This window comes from Musca domestica, unplaced genomic scaffold, assembly GCF_030504385.1.
Source record: "Musca domestica strain aabys unplaced genomic scaffold, Musca_domestica.polishedcontigs.V.1.1 1, whole genome shotgun sequence".
Taxonomy (NCBI): Eukaryota; Metazoa; Arthropoda; class Insecta; order Diptera; family Muscidae; genus Musca; species Musca domestica.
This window is the reverse complement of record NW_026712114.1, coordinates 40,144,569-40,167,857: the sequence shown is the minus strand read 5'-3', so window position 1 is coordinate 40,167,857 and position 23,289 is coordinate 40,144,569. Positions and strand designations below refer to the sequence as shown.

Genomic DNA, 23,289 nt, shown 5'->3' with positions numbered 1-23,289 from the left:
ATGAAAATGTCCACTAATTTGGTAGGACTATAAATTTGTCTAACAATATGAAATGCATTTCTATTTCTAACATGTGAATTCGTATGCAAATTTTGTCAAATATAATTCAGTAAGAAAAGATAAATCTTAAAAGTCGTAATTTTACAATTTCGCAAATATTTGTTTCAAATATGTAGTAAGATATATTTATGTGCTCCAATATTTCTTACGGTGTATTCATAAAAATATCCGACAGCACCTTCCTCATCGACTGCTCGAAAAAAAATAAATATTCTCCCAAAACCAACTTGACAGAAAATTCAAAACAATTTATTTTTTACAATTGTGTTGGTGAACACACAGATATCCCAAGGGATACTCTTTGCCTAGCCTTGCTCCATAGCAATATTTTTTCATTATTCATAATCCTCTTGCAATAATCCTAGAAATACGATTTATTCAATAGGTTATAGAAGAAGAAAACAACTAACCATATGTTAAATAAAACAAAAATATTTTTTGTAATAGTTTTGCACTTTAATTCAATGAAAATCATATTGAATGGATTTATAAAGCTTCATAGTAAAAGTGACAGTAGTAGGTAGATAGAAAATAGCCTATAACAAAAATAAAATTAAACAAAAAACAAAAGCTATTGTAACAGTATTATGAACTAGATACCTAGTTAGCATCAGTCATTCCAGAGGATTAAAGAGGTATTCGGTGAGTGTGAACCAAGTCAGATTGTTGCAGTAGTTGTGGTAGAAATTGTGTAGATGTAAAAACAAGTATCAAGTGTGCGTGAGTTAATTAATTTACTAAAAGAAAAACAGTTTAAGCTATTGAGTTGTTTTAAATGGTTATTGTTTGTTCTTTTGGTAGAAACTTTAAACTTATATTCTATTGATACAACAACAAATTGTTACTATTCTTTTTATTTTTTTTTTCTCATTTAAACGCTTTGATATTCATTCGCTGAATTGATCCAGCAAAATGAAACAAAAAAATGGCTATTATTTGTCAGTTTCAGTTTTCCTATGATTTTTTTTTTTTGTTTAATTATCTGCACATCAATAATAAATTATTAAATTAAATCAATAAATAAATACAAAAAATAAACGCTTTAATAAATAAATAAATTATCAGGATGTATTGCACTCCCAGAGGCTCTTAGACATTAAATATTAAAAAAAAAGTAATAAATATACCATGGAGAATACCGAGGAAAATATTAAAAAATTATATTTTCCCAGAATTCCAATCTTGTTTTTCTTGCTAGCCCATCATTGTACTATGCCGTCGCCTGCTAAGCTGTCAACGTCGTTTATTTCTTGTAAGCACTGTAGGCTAAATTCTGGGCATCACGTAACGCACGTCCATAACTGTGTTCATCATAGTGGGGATGCGAGACGACTTCATAGTTTTCCTTTTTCTCCAACAGCTTCTTCAGACCAATGATGGAGGACAAAATCAATGCGATTTTACCAATGACCAAAGCCTTGAATGACAACAAAGCCAAGAAACCAATTGCCAGGGGCAATAATGCGGCCATTTTCAATTTGAAGAGCAACAACAATGGCATCAAATACTTCTTCTTTTCCTTCTTCTTGCCACGGGCTGTTAGGATGGAGAGAATGGTGGAGAAAAGAATGCAAAAGAAAAATTAGCATATACTTAGAAACAATTTGCAAAGAAAATAAAAAAGAGCAGGAAAAATAAAACGAAACAAAACACCACAAACTATAAAAGCCCGAGGCATTTCCTGTGACATTTTTTTTCCTGCGAAATATTTACAGTTTCCATGTCATCGCTATTAAATATTTTACATAATTTGCAACGTTTGTTGGGATATTTAAGTGTACGGAGAAGACTTTAAACTAAATTTAAGATTTTTATATAATGGTAAAAGAGTGGATCTCTAACCTAGAATGGAAGTAAACATGCAATCGTTATGAAGTTGGAAATCAGATAGTGTATAGTTTGTGGTACATGTATCTTTTTGATATCAAGAAGTGATGAAATGAATATTTAATGTTTTAAGACCCTACTATGCATATATATAGATTAGATAGATATATAGATATAGAAAGATTTATTTATAAATCAAAAAATCTTCTTAAAAACCACTATGCCTACATATATGTCGCATTTTCTGAGATTGATAGTGAAATATTGTGTAGAATTATTCATCTTTTGACACTTTCTGCCTAAAATGTTATGTTAACTTAATGTATTAACTAGCGGTCACTAAAATAATCAGCACATATTTCTTTATTTTTTGGAAAATAGTACAACCATTGTCTTAATATACAGGGTGAGACGAACAAACTGCAACCAACTTCACACTGCTGTCATTTCAAAGCCACTCGTCCGACAGCTGTTAAAATTAGTCCAGTGACAGCTCACAACACTGTTTACAAGAGTACAAAAGCATTTTGTTTGAAATTTTCCAGAAAAAAGTTATTGGTGATGGAATTCAAGCGTGATAGTGTAATTTCTTTATATTTGGCTGAAAAATCGAAATTGGCTACGGTTAGAGGTCTCCAGCATTTAAATGTGAATAAATCTTTTGTGTCTCGTACCATCGCACGTTACTGTGAGACTGATACCGTAGCCCGACGTCAAGCAAGTGGACGAAACAAAACATCTACATCAGCAGAAATGGTTCGGAAAGTAAAGAAGCGACTTGATCGAAACCCGCGTCGCAGTGGCCGAAAAATGGCTGGTGAGCTGAACATAAACAAACAAAATGATCGTGTTTACTTGTCAAAGAGGTCAGCTGAAATGTGCACCTTCGGTTGGCCACCAGAACTCAAGCGCCGGCCATGGTGATGGTGTGAGCCGTCATAACAGCCGATGGTCGTTCTCCGCTCGTATTAATCGACCGTTGCATTATAATAAATGCCGAATATTATCGCGAAAATATTCTGGAGGGTGTGTTACAGCCTTGGGCATGCAAACAGTTTGGCAACAGACCTTGAAAATTCCAACAGGACTCCATCACCATCGCACTCAGCAAGCGTAACCCAAAAATGGTTACAAAATGAGGTTCCTCGCTTCATTTCCAGCGCACAATGGCCACCAAAATCTTCGGATACCAATCCGTTGGACTATTGTGGAAAGCAAGGTTGGCACTTAAAAATACCAAAGTGTCGATCACCTCAAACAAAGGCTTCGCTGGAATGGGCCAAAATACCGAAGAGCAATATTCGGACAGCGTGCAACGGTTTCATTGGCCGTTTGAAGGCCATAATTCGTGCCAAAGGTGACCAATTCGAACAAATCTAAACTTATTCTAAAAGTTGATGCTATTTCCGACGTTTGCTTTCATTCAATAAAATTTAAAAAAAAATGTAAAAATTATGGCATGGGACTTTGTTGCTTTTTTATCTCACCCTGTATAATGGTATTTTTATATTCTCCACCATTCTATGGAGGATATATTAGCTTTGTTATTTCATTTGTAACTCCTCGAAATATTTATAATAGACCATACAAAGTAAATATATTCTGGATCAGCGTAAAATTCTGAAACGATTAAGCGATGTCCGTCGGTCTGTTGTAATGACGCTATCTTTCGAACGAATTCAGATAGAAGGCTTAAATTTTGCATACATGCTTAGTTTACCAGTAGGCAGATTGGGTTCGTAAACGGGCCATGTCGGTCCACGTTTTCGTATAGCCCCCATATAACGGTACCTACCAATATTCAGTATTTTCATGATTTGTGCTACATTATTCAATGGAATTGTATCAAATTTCCTATTTGCAGTTCGTAATGGGTATCACAGCCTATGACAAAAAATTTCTTATGCAGGTTCACGTTTTCGTATAGTCCCCATGTAATGGTTTTAATCTAGAAGGTAGTTTTCGATTTTTTTTTTAAATTTTCAAGTTCCTCTCAAATGTTGTAGGGTATTAAAAGTTCGACCCGGCCGAACTTATCTGCTTTTTACTTTTATTTGTTAATTGACATCACCTACCAACCATTTATACAATTTCTTATTGTTCCGAAGGGTACAAAAATCCAGTCTAACGCTTCCAAAAACAACCGCATCTCAATATGAGTCGAATAGCCCATTAGAAGTTAATCTAAACTAACTATTCGAATTCGGTCCAATCTTCGCACATCGCACTCCTCATACACCACAGCTCAAAAGTTTAAAAAATACCATGTATTTCAAATTTGTTCATTTTGGAATGACGTTTTATCAATTCCATTTGTAATACCAGAAGAAGTTTTTAAGTGTCTCTCGAAAAAAGATATATTTAAGGTTCACATTCTATCAAAGACGCTGCTAATGTTTTTTTTTAACCTTGAAATTTGTTCCTATCATCATCATCATGTAATTTTTTATTCCTTTTCTTAAAATGTTATGAGTGTTGACAATATATTTGCAATAATCGATAACCATAAAAAATTCTCGATTATTCCTCTTTTCATACATTTTCCATAGTTTTGGCAAAGGCTATAATTCCCGCACTGAATATCCAACTTATGTGGCCAATAAACCCAATCATGGTAGAAATACCAGGTAGCAACATAGGCGAAAATTACAACAAAGCAACTTTTCTGGAAACTTGATATGTCAAAATTGTAAGCAAGGCGAATTCAATTGACAAATATAAATCGGGGGTAAATTGTTATGCACCAATCAGAACATTTTATTTTGAGACATTAAATAATTTGTTTTGGTTCATTGAAATTTAAAAAAAATCAATTTTTGCAAGAACATTTTGTTTTGTTGTGATATAGATTTTGAAGAAAAATTCCGGATCTCAATTCGTAAAGTTTAAAGAATATCCTAGGGTCTCAAATTGCGGCTATTTTAAGGATAACTGCGGTTCTTAAATAACAGATTTTTAAAACATATTTGCGGTTCAATTCGTGTTTTTTGAATAACTTCTACAGTCTATAATCGTGAAGCTGTTATGATTTACTTTAGCCCTCATCATTATCAATAAATGTCCATTCGGAATATTATAAGGGTTCTTTCTTTTTAAAATTGGTTTGCAATTTCAATTTTTAAGGATAGAGAAGAAATCTTATAATGCTGAATATTAGGAAACAGACAAGAACTATATTTGTTATAACTGCCTCTAGATATGGATAAAGGGAATTGCTTGGCGATTTTTATTTGTGTGACTCGTGACGACAATCATGAATGCATTTATACAAATGTTAACTTAAGGAAAGTATTGGACTTAGCTTGTCCTCCAATATACGTTCTTTTACAAACCATACAATACCTCAAAATTTACTATTCCAAAATTTTCAATGTGAATAATTATTTGCTATATTTTTTCTCTTTGTGTATATGTAAGGCGAATTCGAATTACAACAATTTGTTTGACATATTAAGTTGCCTACAGCTGGCCTGATAGGGCTACCTTGTAATTCTACCATGAACCCAATTATTATAAACGAATTATCGTAAAAATATTTTTGTTTGAATTATTATCGAACGCTTTGAATTCCACAATAAAAACCTCAAACATTTGTCATAATGGTCATAATTACCAAACAAAACCCATAAAATATGCATTGTAGGTGAGTGAGTGAGTGTGTGTGTGATACCATTTTAGCATTAGACATATTTAACATACCCAACAGTTGGCCCGTTGTGATCCCGTTAATAATTCACACAAATGAATAATAAATCAGCCAAATAACATGATGTCTATGCCCAGAGAAACGGCATAAAATTAGCACAAATTGAAATATACACCAACAACTCTGACCAATGGGGAGAACTTTGCCAATTGTGGTAATTAGCTAATTAGGACTAATTAAAATAATCTTTGAAGGAAAATGAAAAAAAAAAACACAACACTCACGCAAGACTGGAATTATATTGGATTACAAAGGTGGATGGGAAAATTGAATAATTAGGCATTGTTAATATTGAATTTAGTGAAATGTTTGTATTTTTAGTCCCGTAATTAATAGAGTAGCATTTGTGGGAGATTATCTAAGGTTTTTAATGTAATATTATTTTTATCAATTCGAAATGAGATCTAAGGGAGAAATCGTAAATGTCATTAATTATGTATTTTTTAGGAGATTTCAATCCGAAAATAAAAAGGCAAATTGAAATAAGAAACATGAATGTTTGATTCAATTAATTTTTAATGCCCTCCACCATTTTATCTGTCATTTCGTTTGCAGTTCATAGAAATAATCATTTTAGAACTCACAAAGTATACATACTCGTCATCAGCATATAATTCTAAGATGATTAAGCCCTGTCGGTCTGTTTGTCCGTGCATATCTTGTAATCAAGCAAGGGTCCAAACGACTCATGGTAGGAAGCTAATATTTCGTACAGAATAATCTTTTGTCTCCAGACAGGTTAAATTCGCTCGCATTTAACGATACCTCTCAATATTAGGTATTTTGACTGTAGCCACATTTATCAGTGGAATTGTTTGAATTTTGTCATTTGAATTTCTTAATATATGTATATCAACCTCTCAGTCAAAAAGAGTTACAAATAGGCCCTTCCCTAGGAATAGCCCCCATATGACGGTATCACCCGACATTTGATATTTTATTGGTTTTAACCACATTCTTTTAGGGAATTGTTTCAAATTTGGTTTTTAAAGCTTTCAATAAATAAAAAACCACTGTAGGAGAAAATTACAACAGTTTGTTCCTCAAGATACTGTAGGACATAGTTGGACTACTTCAAAAATCATTCGAAATGATTTCTAGAGGTTATACATTACGAAGTTTTAGTTTTTAACTGTACTCACGAGAAATTGCCCTATATTTAGGTCCTCTGCCGTGCTGAATACATATGACAATGAAATCATCATCAATGCAAAAGTCAGATTTAAAGATATTCATGTATTTGTGACCTCCCCAGAAAGTGACTTTAAGCTATCGAAATATTTACAGCTGCAAAGAAAGTGAAAATTGTAGGCTACTACCCTGTCATAAATAGTTATCACAAGCGAAATTTCGACTCGAGGTAACTGTTACGTGTTATTATAACATTCTATTCTGAACCTAGTCCTGTAGAGTGAAAATAATAATATCCTTTTGTAAGAGTTGTGTAAGGTATAAATATCATAGATTTAGAGAGTTTCACTCTTTACTCAAATTCCAGCGGGACTAAAAAATCAAGTATACTCTATTTTTCAATGCCACTCAAAGAACTGAGAGTAGGCTTAGTTCGTTTTAGAGGGAGAGCTTAGATTTTGTCATGTTGTTGTTTTATATGTAAATATGTGTTTTCCTCAATCCAAGGCGCAAACGATGCCAGGCCAAACATATAAAAGAACAATGTTGCCAATCTGTACCTACACTACACCTAGAGTAAACTCGTACCCTATATTGAGTATTTTCACTCCCACTTTTATTTTTCAAACAAGAGTAGTACGCGATCGTTCCTACATTAAACAAAAGTGTATAGAGCAAACTACGTGTAAAGATAGTACAGTTCCCTCTGGCGAGTAATTTTGAATTGCAAATCTCACCTCAAATTAAAAATCAGCTCTAGAAGGAATCACAAATCCTTGAAAGTATCACTTCTGAAATTCACATCGATGCAATGATTTCGTTATCATACAGGGTGAGATAAAAAAACTGCAACCAACTTCATACTGCTGTAGTTTCCAAAACCACTGGTCCGGTAGCTGTTAAAATTATTTCAGTGACAGCTCATTATATTGTTTATAAGGGTATAAAAGCATTTTTGTGCGAATTCTCCAGAAAAAAGTAATTCGTGATGGAATTCAAGAGTTATATTTGGCTGGAAAACCACAAGTGGCTATCGTTAGAGCACTCCAACATTTTAATGTAGCTCGTTATCGTGATACTGGTTGCATAGCCCAACGTCAAGGAAGTGGACGGAAGAAAACAGCAACATCAGCAGAAATGGCTCGAATAGTAAAGAAGCGACTTGATCGAAACCTGCGTCGCAGTGGCCGAAAAATTACTAGTGAGCTGAACATATCGCAATATTCCATTCGGCAAATATTGAAAAATGAGCTCGGGGGGGTAAGGCCATTGAAATTCCAAAAAGTGCAAGAATTTTCACCGCAACAGAAAAAAGAGCTAAAGAGTTTGGTTTTCTCCGATGAGAAAACATTTGTTGTCGAGTAGTTTGTAAACAAACAAAATTATCGTGTTTACTTGCCAAAGAGGTCAGCTGAAAATGTCCACCTTCAGTTGGCCACCAGAACTCAAGCGCCGGCCATTGTGATGACATGGGCCGCCATAACAGCCGATGGTCGCTCTCCGTTCGTATTAATCGACTGTTGCATTAGAATCAATGCAAAATATTATCACGAAATTATTCTGAAGGGTGTATTAAAGCCTTGGGCACGCAAACAATTTGGCTACAGACCTTGGACATCAAAACAGGTCTCAGCACCATCGCTCTCAGCACGCGTAACCCAAGAATGCAAGAATGGTTACAAAATGAGGTTCCTCGCTTCATTTCCAGCGCGCAATATTCACCAAAATATCCGTATTCCAATTCGTTGGACTATTGTGTCTGGAATATTTCGGAAAGCAAGGTTTGCACTAAAAAATACCAAAGTGTCGATCACTTCAAGCAAGTGCTTCGCCGGGAATGGGCCAAAATACCGCAGAGCAACATTCGAGTAGCGTATGACAGTTTCATTGGCCGTTTGAAGGCCATTTATTGTGCCAAAGGTGATCAATTCGAAAAAATCTAAACTTTTTCTAAAATTTAAAAAAAAAAATGTAAATATTATGGCGTTTGACTTTGTTTCAGTTTTTTTATCCCACCCTGTAGAGTGAAAATTATAATATCCTTTTGAAAGAATTATTTAAGGTATAAATGTCATAGCTCCGAAATAATTTTCTCGTTCACGTTTTCTTATATCTCCCATATAACGGTATATCCCAATATTCGGTATTTTGATAATGTTAGCGACATTATTCACCAGAATTGTTTCAAATTTGGTGTTTGAAGTTTGTAATGGGTACTACAGTCTGTGACAAAAAATTTCGTAAGCTGGTTCACGTCTTCGTATGGTCTCCATACAACAGTTTTCATTTAAGTGGTAGTTTCCGGTGAAGGGTATAAAAAGTTCGGCCCGGCCGAATTTAGTTTCTGTTTTACTTTTTTTTTTTTTTGTATTTTTGTGCATGGGGGAGATAATTCCCCCAGTTTAATTTACTGTGAAATTTCTACTTGAAAATATTAGTAGATACCTATAATAAATGCAAATTTTTTTTATTCATTGGGAAAAATAGCTGTATTACTGTATTTCGGCCTAATTAAATAAACAATAGAAAAAAAGTAAAACTGCTCAAAATTAATTCCTACACAATAAAACCCCATTTTTTTTGGAAAAGGCAATATCTATCAGAAACAAATTAAATTGCCTTTTCTCGGTAACTTGAAATTGCATTTTAACTTGAAAACTTTTCATTTTACCCCAACAATAATTTTGCTTTTCCGACTAGTTAGTAAATGTAAACAAGTAACAAGAAGAAAACTTTTCTTTTCTTTTTCCATTCGTATTGTCACAAATGCTCTTGTCATTTTTATCTTCGATTTTGGCCCCAGTAAAATGATTGATTATTGCTTTAGGCAATTTTTCGAGATGGCTAAGCAAACTAGCAGAAGTCAAAAAAAAAAAAAAAAACAAAGAGGGCTTTTGGGATAAGCCACACGCATTCATTGAATTTCCCTTGGGAAAACAAAGAACAAATATAATAATTGCCATTAAAAGTTTGCGATTTCCAGGCGAATAGTAACCAAGTGATAACACATAACAACATGTCGAGATGTTTGAACTTTTCTTTTTCTGTATTAATAGCAGAAATACTCCCACCATGTAGGTGTTAATGTTTTATTGCCACACAATGATAGATAAACAAAAATACAAAAATAATTGTATTTATTAACATTTATTTAAAGCACACAGCAAAAAAAAAAAAACTGAAACGAAACTTTTTTTAAAAGTTTACTTTAGCTACCACCATCAAAACTAAAGTGTTGCCTTCCAATTTTGGTGGTAGGAGCAGAACGGGCTTAAAGGCCTTATAAAAGAAAGTTTGTGTACTTTTTCCATCTATTGTGGTATTGAATGTTACGACTTTTGCAATAAAGTTTCAAAATTTAATAGATATTTTACATACAAACATAAATAATGTTATGCTCTTGCCAAGAATATTTCTAAAAAATGGCCAATCTTTGGTATTTTGACATTTTATGGTCTAGAGGTCCCAAGAGTTTGTTTTTAATTAATTTATTGACTTGTTGGGAAGTAGCTTCTTGTTAATTTGAGGGGACTAGTAAAACATGGTTTTATAGTGGGAATTACAATAACATTTTTTTTATTTCATCTACAGATATGCCACGAAGAAGGGAAGGCCTTTTTGATGCGGAATTAAAAATCTCAGAGCTTATTATTTTTGATTACTTTTTCATAAAATTTTATCAGTTTTTTTGTTTTCTTCTGTTTCAGGTACGTCAAACAATGTATGAGGTATAGTTACAGTTCCTAAGTGTAAGTTGAAATGATCATCTATAATACTACGTTAAATATTTTTAAATTTTATTACTATAACAATAGTAATAAATTAATGTATTATTTTTTTAACCTGTATTATTGGGTTGGTAGGTACTGTAAATTACTTTAACTTCATACAAAATATGACTTGTAGAATGTGCATTTTCAACGTTTTAGCAATACTAATTTTGGGAGCCTTAGATTTATAGAAATAACCACAACAACAATTTTTTTGTAAGTGGTACATGCTTTAAAGGTATTGTTTAAGTCGACGGTTAGCAGAATAAATTCTGTAGATCGAGGTGACCTTTTGCACTACGAAGTAATGTGCATTCCGGAGGTCTTCTATAGATGACAGTTCTTATGGAGCTATTCTATAAAAAAAAACTTTCTATGGAAAAACGATAAAATCGAATTATTATTTCTTGGTGTACTTTCATCAATATGAACATTTTTATAGGTGTTATATAGATGAAACAAGTAAAAAAGCTGTAAGTTCGGCCGGACCGAACTTTGAATACCCTCCACCATTTGCAACAAATTTGGCAATTCTCAAAAGCAATAAAATCCGTTAAAAATTCTGTTAAAATCTTAAAAATACCGAAACTTAAAAAAATGGTGAATAATTTCGCTAAAATCGTCAAAATACCGAATATCGGAAGGCTTCGTTACATGGGGGCTGTACGAAGACGTGGACCTGCATCGACAATTTTCTGTCTTAAGCCTTAATATCCATAATGAACTTGAAACGCCAAATTTGAAACGATTCCGGTGAATAATGTCGCCAAAATTATCAAAATACCGAAAATCGTTAGGTATCGTTATATGGGGGCTGTACGAAGACGTGGACCTGAACAGACAATTTTCCGTCTTAGACTGTAGTATTCGTAATGAACTTTAAATACCAAATTTGAAACAATTCTGGTGAATAATGTCGCTCAAATCATCAAAATACCTAATATCGAGAGGTACCGTCATATGGGGGCTATACCAAAACGTGGACCTACATGGCCCATTTTCAATACCAAAAGTCCTGCAGACATAATATATATTTGAGTTGAATTTTATCGACCTTCTTCATTTCGTTCGGAAGCTAGAGTGATTTCCACAGACGGATGGACATCGCTAAATCGAGATAGAATTTTATGCTGATCAAGAATATATATACTTTGAAGGGTGTAAAATGTATATTTCGAGGTGTTACAAACGGAATGACAAACTTAATATACCTCCATACTATGGTAGAGGGTATAAACACTTTCAGGAAATATTTTATAGGAATACCCTTCTAAAATACATTTAGAATACCTTTCGACTTTCTACTATGGATAGTGTACCATCTGGAAGCCTTTTAGGACTTTTGTAGGTAGAATGCATTGTGGATGTCTTCTGCAGATTACGGGCTTCATACATGACAGCATTTTAATTCAAAAAATATATCTATTATTGAAGTAAAGGCGACCACCTGTAGGCCTTCTACCGATATCACACCTTCCAGTGGTCATCTTTGAATCTGCTACAGTTCTTATACGCATAGAAGTTATTGTTTAAGTGCTTTACAGATGGAAAAAAATGTGGAGGTCTGAATAATATTCTAGAGGAATTCTAGTAACGGAACACCTTTTGCAGGTCTTCTGCTAATGGAAGCCTTTCTTTGATGAATGACCCTCTACATATCATTTACCGATGGATTAATGTCCCCCACCATTCTAGATGTATTCATGTTATGAAACATCTTTGTAAAGTCTTCTGTGGTCTTTCTTTAATGGATGACCTTCTGTATATCTCCAACCGATAGATGACTTCCGAAGGAGCCCAGTTAGAAGATATTTTATCTCTGGAAGTTTCATTCGCATAAAATCGTGTTTAGACGAACTTTTGGGAGATCTGGATCTCCAGAGAAACTTCAATAAAAAGGCTTGCCATAATCGACCGATTATGGAGCTTGTAGAAAAAAAAAACTGTCTCAGATGTTGGCAATATTTTGTAGAATGAACACATTAAATGTCAAAATAAATAAAAAAAGTCCTTATGGAATTTGGAAGCTGAAGTATTTTGCAGGCAAATATTCTATACAAAGGGAAACCTCATATGCAACAAGCGTACAAAAGCATTTTGGTGCGACTTTTCCAGAAAAAAAGTTATTCGTGATGGAATTCAAGCGTGATAGTGTGATTTCTTTATATTTATCTGGAAAACCACAAGTGACTATCGTTAGAGAAATCCAGCATTTAGATGTGAATAAATTTTGTGTGTCTCGTACCATCGCTCGTTACCGCTCGTTACTAGTAGCGTAGCCCGACGTTAAGGAAGTGGACGGAAGAAAACGGCAACATTAGCAGCAATAGTTCGAAAAGTAAAGAAGCGACTTGATCGAAACCCGCGTCGCAGTGGCCGAAAAATGGCTCGTGAGTTGAACATATCACAATATTCCATTCGGCAAATGTTGAAAAATGAGCTCGGTGTAAAGCCGCTGAAATTCCAAAAACTGCAAGAACATACACCGCAACAGAAAAAAAAAGACTCAAAAGAGCTAAAGAGTTGCTTCGCTTTGTCGAAATTGGTGAACTGCCGAATTTGTTTTTCTCCGATGAGAAAACATTCGTTGTCCAGCAGTTTGTAAACAAACAAAATGATCGTGTTTACTTGCCAAAGAGGTCATCTGCAAATGGCTTCCAGAACTCGATTGGATTCCAGAACTCAAGCGCCGGCCATGGTGTGGGCCGCCATAACAGATTGTCGCTCTCCGCTCGTATCAATCGACCGTGGCATCAGAACAAATGCTGAATATTAAGACCATTAGCCACCAAAATCCCCGGATACCAATCCGTTGGACTATTGTGTCTGGAGGATTTTGGAAAGCAAGGTTGGCACTAAACAATACCAAAGTATCGATCACCTCAAGTAAGCGCTTCGCCGGGAATGGGCCAATATACAGCAGAGCAACATTCGGGCAGCATGTAACGGTTTCAGTACAGTATTAGATAGTGAAACTATATTGAATTTTTTTCTACATACTGAAGTTTCTTAGTGCTAAATTACAGATCATTCTGTAACAAACTGACGCTGAACATTCAAAATGTTGGAAAATTGAAAGTGTCTTAATGACTTGGACCGATATTTTCCATTTTTAATACAACTGTTTTCTTTTATTTATGTGTATAAAAATCTGATGATAAATGCTGCCTCTTTGCAATATCTATATGACATATTCTTTCCCATTCCACTCCCATTCCCCAGTTGCTCGCTGATTATTTACCTTTTCTTCAATCAATACCCGACTCTATTTTCTCCTGTTACCGAATATTTTCGAACAAAATATTGTTGCTTATTTACTCATCGCAATATTTCTCTATGTGTGTGCGACGAGAACGTAAACTATTTTCAATTAAAAAGTAGACGACACTTTGTAAAGTTTTTTAATTGAACGCAGCACTAATTAATGCCATAAAAACCAGAAGATGAAAGCGTACGTAGTTGTAACATTTTTTTTTTTTTTTTTTTTGCTTTTCAACATCTTTTCTCGTTCCTCAAAGTGTTTCGCTTAAACTTGTTATGAGATGAAAGCAAGAAATTATTTTATCCGTTACACTGACCTCAAAAAACAAAAACTGAAAGAAGAGAAGATATCAAAACACGAAGCATCAGTTGGTGGAAACATTGAGCTTTGGCTATTAATACAGGTTGTCAACATTTGTCGGAGAGTCAGTCAGTCAGTCTGTCTGTCTGTCTGCTTCCTCTCCTAGACACCTGGATAGTTTTGAAACTGAGGAAAACACAAAACAGGATTCAAATAACCATGGCGTGTTTGTTTTTCAATGTTGCCCGTTTTAACCTACTTTGAAGGCCAACAACGTTTGATTTATATTGTGAAGATGCAGTGTGTTGAGGTTAGTAGGAAATATGTTTTGTCTGTCCTGTGCTGTTGTGCGTCCTCTAGCTGGATATTAGTTTTCTGGTTTTTGCAATGCCAATTCACAATGAATTCCTGTGAAGTTTTTATCTGGCAGTGCGTTGTTTTCTGTTTCTTTCTCTGTAGCACTTGTTGTTTTTAATTGCAAAGAAACCTAGCCAACTAGACGAGGGTGTAGGGGGTAAACTTGTTTTCATATATACTCACATTCTTCCAATGCACGTTGCATATCCTGAATTGAGTCTTTGGGAACCTTGAATTGCAGAGTATGTGTGCCAAAGAAGCGTGCAATGCGTTCAACCAACAAGGTGTCGACCTCATTTTCGCGAGCTTCATTTTCTTCGGGTAATGTAATTTCATTCAAAGATCTTCCCACAGGAATGTCATCGGTTTTCACCAGTGAAATGCCTTCAGTTAGTTTTACATCACCATTTTCTGTATCGAAATAATGGAGGGCACGTTCCTGGAATGAAAGAAAAAAGTTGAAGAAAATAATTTCTCATTAATTTTATATGAGTAAAAAGGTGGGGACATTTCCGAAAAGCATTGAAAGGAATATTACACTACCAGGAAAAATAAAATGGTTTTCTAAGAAGCGATGTTGAGTCTCTTGGTATTTATTCAATACTCCTTTCATGTCCTTGCCTCATTCCAATGTGAGTGGGAAAAGCAATATGAAAAAAATCTAGATCGGCGGAAATGTAATGCATCACCGTGGTTATGTAAAAAGTAGAAATGTTTTCCTTCCGATTGTTCTCATAGTAAATTGAGTGGATGTTAGACCGATCAGACGGATCAAACGGCATCAAGTTTGTATGAAATCAAAATGAAACCGAAAAAAAATAACTTTGTCTGATTACATCTCAAAAGGATAATGAAAGGGGGTAATAGGATTTTGAAAAGGATTTACGTTTATCTTGGCCGGATTAGTAATATCCTAAAACATAAGGAAACAGAAAATCTTTGTTAATAGCTGTAATTAAGATTCCCCATTCGAGTGGAGTCCGATTCGAAATGCAATTATAACGTGGGTAGAAAAATGTTGTTTATGTCTATTCAAAGTTTTTACCCTTTGTGGAGGAGGTACCAAAAGGGGTAGCAACATTAGGATGACCCAAATTTGAAAAAGAGCGGATGCTCATTTTACTTTGTGGTTATTCAAAATGTTAACCCCATGTGGGGGAGGTACAAGAAGTGATGGTCCATTCTATCATATCGTTATACCAGATCCTGTATTGTTTGAAGACAATCGACCTATTATTTCATATTTTATAATATTATACTGGAAGGATTGAGCGAAATCGTCCATTTTCACACCAGACCTTGTAGTGATATACAACCAGTAAAGTTAGTCTTAAAGTCGGGCGAGGCCGACTTTACGGTATTTGTGAGAATTAAATCATACCAACTATGATTATATTTATAATTTAAAGACCAATGGAACTAATATTCTCCTCTGAGTCAACTTCTACTAAATTAACCGAGGCATTTGGGCCTTTTCAATTCGGCTTTGAAATCGGATCGAGATATATATGGGAGCTATATCCAAATCTGAACCGATCTCGTTAAAATTAGCAAAGATCTCTCTGAGCTGCATTTGATATATTTCCCAGAATATCGTTACCGAGTGCATATCAGGGCTGTGCAGGACAAATTTAATAAATCATATGAACAATATAGATGGCAGCTATATCTGAAACGATTTTAAACAAATTTGATATACTAGTTTCTAGACCCACGTTGGATGTAAGTGCCAAATTCCATCCCATTTGGGCTAATATTACACGTTTGGTGCACATGGGAGCTATATCCAAATCTGAACCGATCTCGACAAAAATCTAGCGAAGTTGTTAAAAATTCCATATTACGGCTGCGAAGGACAAAAATACTAAATCGGATAAAAAATATGTATGGAAGCTATAGCTACATCTGAACCGATTTCGATCAAATTAAATTATTAATTATTTTCAGGCTAATTGCATACTATTTGAGCTGATATTACACGTTTGGTGCATAATAAAAGGCAAATCGGATGAAGATATTTATAGGAGCTATATTTAAATTTTGACCGATTATATTTAATTTCAAAAGGATTCGTTCTTGGGTCAAACAAATGATTTGTGCAAAATCTTATCTGGATCGGGCAATAAATGCGACCTGTGCTTTGTTTACATGGAGAGACGGACATGCATAAATCGACTAAGGATGTGATTCAATGCAGATCATCAAAAGGAACTAGGGGTCTACCTCGTTTCAAACAAATACACAAAGCCATAATACCCTGACCACCTTGTGTTGTAGGGTATAAAAACTAGGATTTGCAAAGTTTGAACAAAATCGGATGATCGTTTCTAAGCGTGATATTTCGATATTTTGATTGTGGTTAGTTAAAGGAATTTAAGAATCATTATCGCAATGTTCATAAATTGATTGTTTGGAAGCTCAATAGTTAAAATTCCTTCTCTTAGAATATGTTCAATATGAAAAGATAATTTCCTGCCTTGGAAGAAGATACCTATTCCAAATTAGAAAAAAATAGTTGAAAACGGTGACTAAATTATACCAATACGCAATATCGGGCGGTACCATTAAATGAGGTCTCTACCTGTACCTATATACCTAAGGATGTTTTCTTTTCGCTGGGAACACAATCTGCATATTAGCAGCAAATTCAATTGCAATTGTAGAAATTATCTTTTTTGTACTCCTACTTTATTTACTGATGAAAATACAAAAAAATACATTTGCTATGTGAGAACAGCTTTGTCTAGAAAGTACGGGAACAAAAACTTGTAAAAATTTTAATATTGGATTGTCATCTAAAATCAACATTTCAGTCAATCAGAAGCTGTCAATCATGCTAATATTTCATTATCGACCAGATTCTCCTAGTAAAAATTTGTAAAGGAGAACGCCAAAATTGTGTCTGCTTTATTTATTTTGCTCGTATGGGAACGGGGTTAAGAAAAAATTGTAAAATTGTAAAATATAGCACAGGTTGTGGAACTTTTATCAACCTACTTTATACCGTTCGGAAACCAGTGTGACTCCCAAAAACGCCCCAATAGACAGACGAATGGACAGGGCAAAATCGACATGAAATCTTATTCTGATCGACGCTACTTCTGAATGATAATCTCAACTATTTGTAATGCGGAATGTCCCTTACTCGCTAAATAACATATACATGGAAAGAGAAACTCCTGATTTTTACATTAATGTATTTGTTTTGACATATAATGTCTGAGATCGGATATATAAGTAAATATATACGTAACTCCAACTTCGAAATATATATTTTTTTTGAAATTCATTCGATATTCAAGAGTGAGAATGTACACCATTGCTTTTATTTCAAATTTACAAGAGAATGTAGGGTTTCTAGACAATATTTAAACTTAACTCTAATGGATTATAAATACATCCGATTTTATTATATTACAAGCATAAATACGAACCTCTTACAATCAGATATTTGAGAACGAATTTTAATGTTTGGAAAGAATGATAACCTCACCTCTATTGATATTTACTAGTGAATAATATCCTACATTTCGCAGCATAATACCCGAATATATTGCAGAATTTCATTGAAATTATGGAAAAATCTTTGTTGATCGTAAACAGGAACTATAATTTATGATTTAGAGACTATATCTATTGTCACAGTAACTTTAGAACAGGACTATAGTGTGATGGAAAAAGAAATCACACGGAAAGAGGATATTGCATTGAACTTGCTGTTAAAGCAGTTGATATGTATAAAAAAGCAATGAACGCTATTAATAAAAACCATTCAAAATTAAATCATTCTCCTTCTTTGGTTCATATTACCACTTTATAGCACTTAATGTTTAAAAGTATTTAAATATGTTTTATCATCCCTTCGTTATATATTTTCCATTTAGGCACATTTGTCAATTTTAGTTCCTCATCATTATTTCAATATTCATTTTACATTATTATCCTCAACACATGTTTATTTTACTGCTTAAAATGTATTCAAACACTGCTTACCTTAAGGCACAACACCACTGAACGATCACCACATTCTTTAACCATTTTTAATGCACTTGTCAGCAAACTATCGGCCTCAGAGGCTGAGTGGGTGGCAGCCGCAGATGTTGCCACCAGGGCAAATAAACACACAAATTTGAACATGATTGATTGATTATCTTGAATTAAAAGAGAGTTTAAATTTATTTTAATTATATGGTGACACTGATTATGATGTTGGTGGTTGATGATAATCCATAAATATCCTTTTTCTTAGTGGGGTGTTTAATAACTTTTTTTAATTAAATTATTATTTTTCTTTTCAGTTTTAATAATGGTCACTATTGTCCGTTTCGTTTTAATGTTTCATATTGAAAATTAAAAAAAATAAAAACTAAATAATCCACTTACAGCGATCGATTGATCGGTCAGAAGGCAACCGGTAAACTGTGACTAGGAAACGCTCGTTGATCGAGTTTTATTCCCAACATACAACTCAAGTCATACGCACGACAATAACAATAACATATAGCGCAGCGGCAACGGCTGCGACACCGATACCGACACCGTTGGCCGCAAACGACGCTACAGTCGTAGATAAATAGTCAACTTCGCAGACCAAATTGTGCCACAAAATCAATGCAAAAATTCTCGTTTGTCACACTGTAGTAAAGTTGGTTGTTGGCTAATATTACAAGTCACTATGGTAGTTGTCGGCAAGTTAGCAAGTTGCCTATACAAAAACACATACTTATATCTATTGGCAGTCTTGTTGCTGCCACCATCTCGTTGTCAGCGTTGAGAAAGCAAAGAGACACTTGCACGGGTAACGACAACAAACAATTACCATACTCGGTATTACCTTGGCATTGCTATCTCTGTCATGGGCAAGAGAGCATTTGTTTGCAGTTACAGCAAATATTAGCTGGTGCCGTTTTTCTTTGCACAGTGGTTTTCATGTTCTCTTTCGACCAGTGCAATATATTAGCAAATTGAATGACATTTTTTTTGTTTTGTAAAATTGAGTGTGGCGAAATTCTTTCCAAAATACTCCAAACACAACAGTCCAATAGATTGGTATCCGGAGATTTTGGTGACAATTGTGCGCTGGAAATGAAGCGAGGAACCTCATTTTGTAACCATTCTTGGATGGGACGTGCTGAGTCCTGTTGGAATGTCCAAGGTCTGCTCCCCAAGGCTTTAACACACCCTCCAGAATATTTCAGCGATAATATTCGGCATTTATTCTGATGTACGGTCGATTAGTATGGGCAGAGAGCGACCATCACCATGGCCGGTGCTTGAGTTATTTGACAAGTAAACACGATAATTTTGTTTGTTTACAACTGCTGGACAACGAACGTTTTCTCATCGGAGAAATCCAAATTCGGTAGTTCACCAATTTCGGTCAAGCGAAGCAACTCTTTAACTCTCTTGAGTCTATTTTCTTTCTGTTTCGGTGTAAGTTCTTGCACTTTTTGGAATTTCAATAGCTTTACCCCGAGTTCATTTTTCAATGTTTGCCGATTGAAATATGGCGATATGTTCAACTCACGAGCCATTTTTCGGCCACAGCGACACGGGTTTCGATCAAGTCGCTTCTTTACTTTCTGAACCATTTCTGCTGATGTTACTGTTCTCTTCCGTCCACTTCTTTAACGTCGAGCTACGCTAACAGTATCACGGTAGCGAGCGATGGTACGAGACACAAAAGATTTGTCCACATTTTAATGCTGAAGTGCTCTAACTATAGCCACTTGTGGTTTTCCAGCCAAATATAAAGAAATCACACTATCACTCTTGAATTCCATCACGAATAACTTTTTTCTGGAAAATTCTCAACGAAATTCTTTTCTCCGCTTTTAAATAATATAGTGATATATAGTAATATCAGCTCATATTGAAAAGATTTTAACACCCCACCATAGTAAGGATGGAATATTAAGCTTGTCACTCCGTTTGTAACACCCCGAAATATACATTTTAGACCCCACAAAGTGTATATATTCTTGATCAGCATAAAATTCTATGTCGATTTAGCGATGTCGGTCCGTCTGTGGAAATCGCTCTAACTTCTGAACGAAATGAAGTAGGTTTATGAAATTCTACTCAAATGTATATTATGTCTGCAGGACTTTTGGTATAGGCCATTTGGTAGCAGTACCACCCTATTTTCTGTATTTTGGTGATTTTACCGATATTTTTCTCTGGAATTTTGTCAAATTTTGTATTTGAAGTTCGTATTGGATACCACAGCCTATGAGAGAAAATTGTATGTGCAGATCGATTTCCAACTTTAAACACTAAATTGGAGGATAACTCATTTGAAAAATGTGGCTAAAGTCAAGAAATTCCCTGTATCCGCCGACGAAATGTGACATAAATCATCATAATAACGAATGTTGGGAGATCCCGTTATATTGAGGCTCTAGGAAAACGTGGACTAATTTATTTAAAAACTTCCAATCTTAAAACATTTCCGAATATCGGGAGGTATCTTTATGCAGAACCTACACGATATCGTGTACCTGTAAAGCCCATCTTCTTATTTGACCTGTCTGCAGACAAAAGAAAACTCTGTGCGAAATCTTAGTTATTATCGCAAGTCGTTATTACCAGAATTGTACGCTTATCAAGAATTGTTGGGTCGTAAATGATTATTTCAATGAGTTACAAGCGGAATGACAAGCCTAATATTCCCTCCATACTATTGTGGAGAATATGGAAATTTACTTGGCAATTTTTATAGCAAATCTTGAAATCAGATAGTTTCTAAGAAACTCGTCCGATAGAAGTTGAAATTATTCCAGTGACAGCTCATTCTAATGTTTTCCAGATAAAAGTTATTCGTGATGGAATTCAAGCGTGATTTCTTTATATTTGTCTGGAGACAACAAGTGGCTATCGTTAGAGCACTCCAGCATTAAAACGTGGATAAGTCTTTTGTGTCTCCTACCATCGCCCGTTACTGTGTTACCGTGATACTGGTAGCATAGCCCAACGTCAAGGAAGTGGACGGAAGAAAACAGCAACATCAGCAGAAATGGTTCGAAAAGTAAAGAAGCGACTTGATCGAAACCCGCGTCGCAGTGGCCGAAAAATGGCTCGTGAGCTAACATATCGCAATATTCCATTCGGGGTAAAGCCAATGAAATTCTAAAAAGTGCAAGAACTTACACCGAAACAGAAAGAAAATATACTCAATAGAGCTAAAGAGTTGCTTCGATTGACCGAAAGTGGTGAACTGCCGAATTTGGTTTTCTCCCATGAGAAAACATAGGTTGTTCAGCAGTTCGTAAAAACAAAATGATCGTCTTTACTACTTTACCAACAGAACTAAAGCGCCGGCCATGGTGATGGTGTGGGCCGCGAGAATCCAATGGTCGCTAAAAAAATGCCGAATATTACCGCTAAAATATTCTGGAGGATGTATTAAATCCTTTTGAATGCAGACCTTGGCCATTCCAACAGGACTCAGCACCATCGCACTCAGCACTCGCCACCTATGAATGGTTAAAAATGAGGTTTCTGCCTTCATTTCAAGCGCACAATGGCTACCAAAATCTCCGGATACAAACCCGTGGAGTATTGTCACGGGTCAGTATTTGCGAAGCCCTCACCTCAAGCAAGCGCTTCGCCGGGAATGGGCAAAAATACCGCACAGCAACATTCGGGGAACGTGTGATGGTTTCATTAATTTCATTTCATTCAATAAAATTAAATATATATATATATATATATATATATATATATATATATATATATATATATAAATTATGGCATTTGATTTTGTTGCAGTTTTTTATCTCACCCTGTAGGTTTAATATTTATATTACGATGTACTAACTTTAGACGAAATCGGTTTCTTCCTTCGAAATTTATCGTCCCTTCTTTATTGCTCTTAATGACCAATAACCATTTACAAATATTTCTACTTCGTACCACAATGCTGTGCTGTCCAGCTACTTCGCTGCCTCAGCTGCTGCGCTGACTACATCGACATATTTTTGTGTTGCAGCAACAACATTCTTCATTGGCTTAATTCGGTAGTAAAGAGCCATCATTATCATTCAAAGTGGGTATAGACAAACAAACAAACCAAAGCATGCCTGCTTACGGCCACTAGCGGTATAATGGGTCGGAGTAATCGAAACATTAGCTTTGTCTTAAAGAAACTCTGGTTCAGAATTTAAATAAGTTGCAATTTCATTCTGCGTCGGTTGCCGATACCAAGCAATTCAAATAAAACTGCCGTTTAGTTGTCGCTGCCATAGTTTTGCTTAGTTTTTACTCTGTCACTTTCGAGCATTTGTTTGCGTTCAATTTTTATTGCCATTAAATCATTTGACAAACTACTGTTGCTATTGAACGTTATCCAATTACTCTTTCTTTTTAAAGCAATTTCGATTTCTCAGGGAATTACTCTCCGAAAGAATTTCTCTGCCAAAGTACATATGCGTTGGAAATATTGATTTCAGTTTTCATTTCACTGAAATTATAATTTCTGCACACCGCTATGAATGGCATAAATTTAGTTATTTTACTTAGGCACTAATGTTTCCTCTTCAGGTTTGGCATATATTTTTGTTAGAAATCCTTAATGTTTAATAAAAATACTGTGTCTATTTGCGATTGTATTGTTGCTATTGGAAAGTGAAAATTATATCAATTTTGAATGAAATTGTAATGCAGGAATAATTTGTTGGTAACATTTATTGCAAATCAGAAAAGATTTTATATCAATTTCACTTGTTTTTGCCGAAGAATTAACCTCTTACTCTAATTTATTTCAAAATATGAGGAAAAATTGCTAAAACATGTCCACGACTTCGTATATTTTCCCAATATCCGCTATTATAATAATACAGGGTGAGATGAAAAAAACTGCAACCAAATTCAGCCTG

At 34.8% G+C, this 23,289-nt stretch overlaps 1 protein-coding gene across 1 annotated transcript; it reads right to left on the bottom strand.

Annotated features, from left to right (window-relative positions):
• Positions 1 to 1,049: 1,049 nt before the first annotated feature.
• LOC101889107 (uncharacterized) lies at positions 1,050 to 18,904 on the bottom strand. The gene is made up of 4 exons (XM_005176830.4): positions 18,797 to 18,904; positions 18,407 to 18,564; positions 14,597 to 14,852; positions 1,050 to 1,596 (listed from the first exon to the last, which is right to left on the bottom strand). The coding sequence occupies exons 2-4, from the start codon at positions 18,548 to 18,550 to the stop codon at positions 1,304 to 1,306; spliced, it is 693 nt and encodes a 230-aa protein (XP_005176887.1). The 5' UTR covers positions 18,551 to 18,564; positions 18,797 to 18,904; the 3' UTR covers positions 1,050 to 1,303.
• Between the last annotated feature and the right edge of the window lie 4,385 nt (positions 18,905 to 23,289).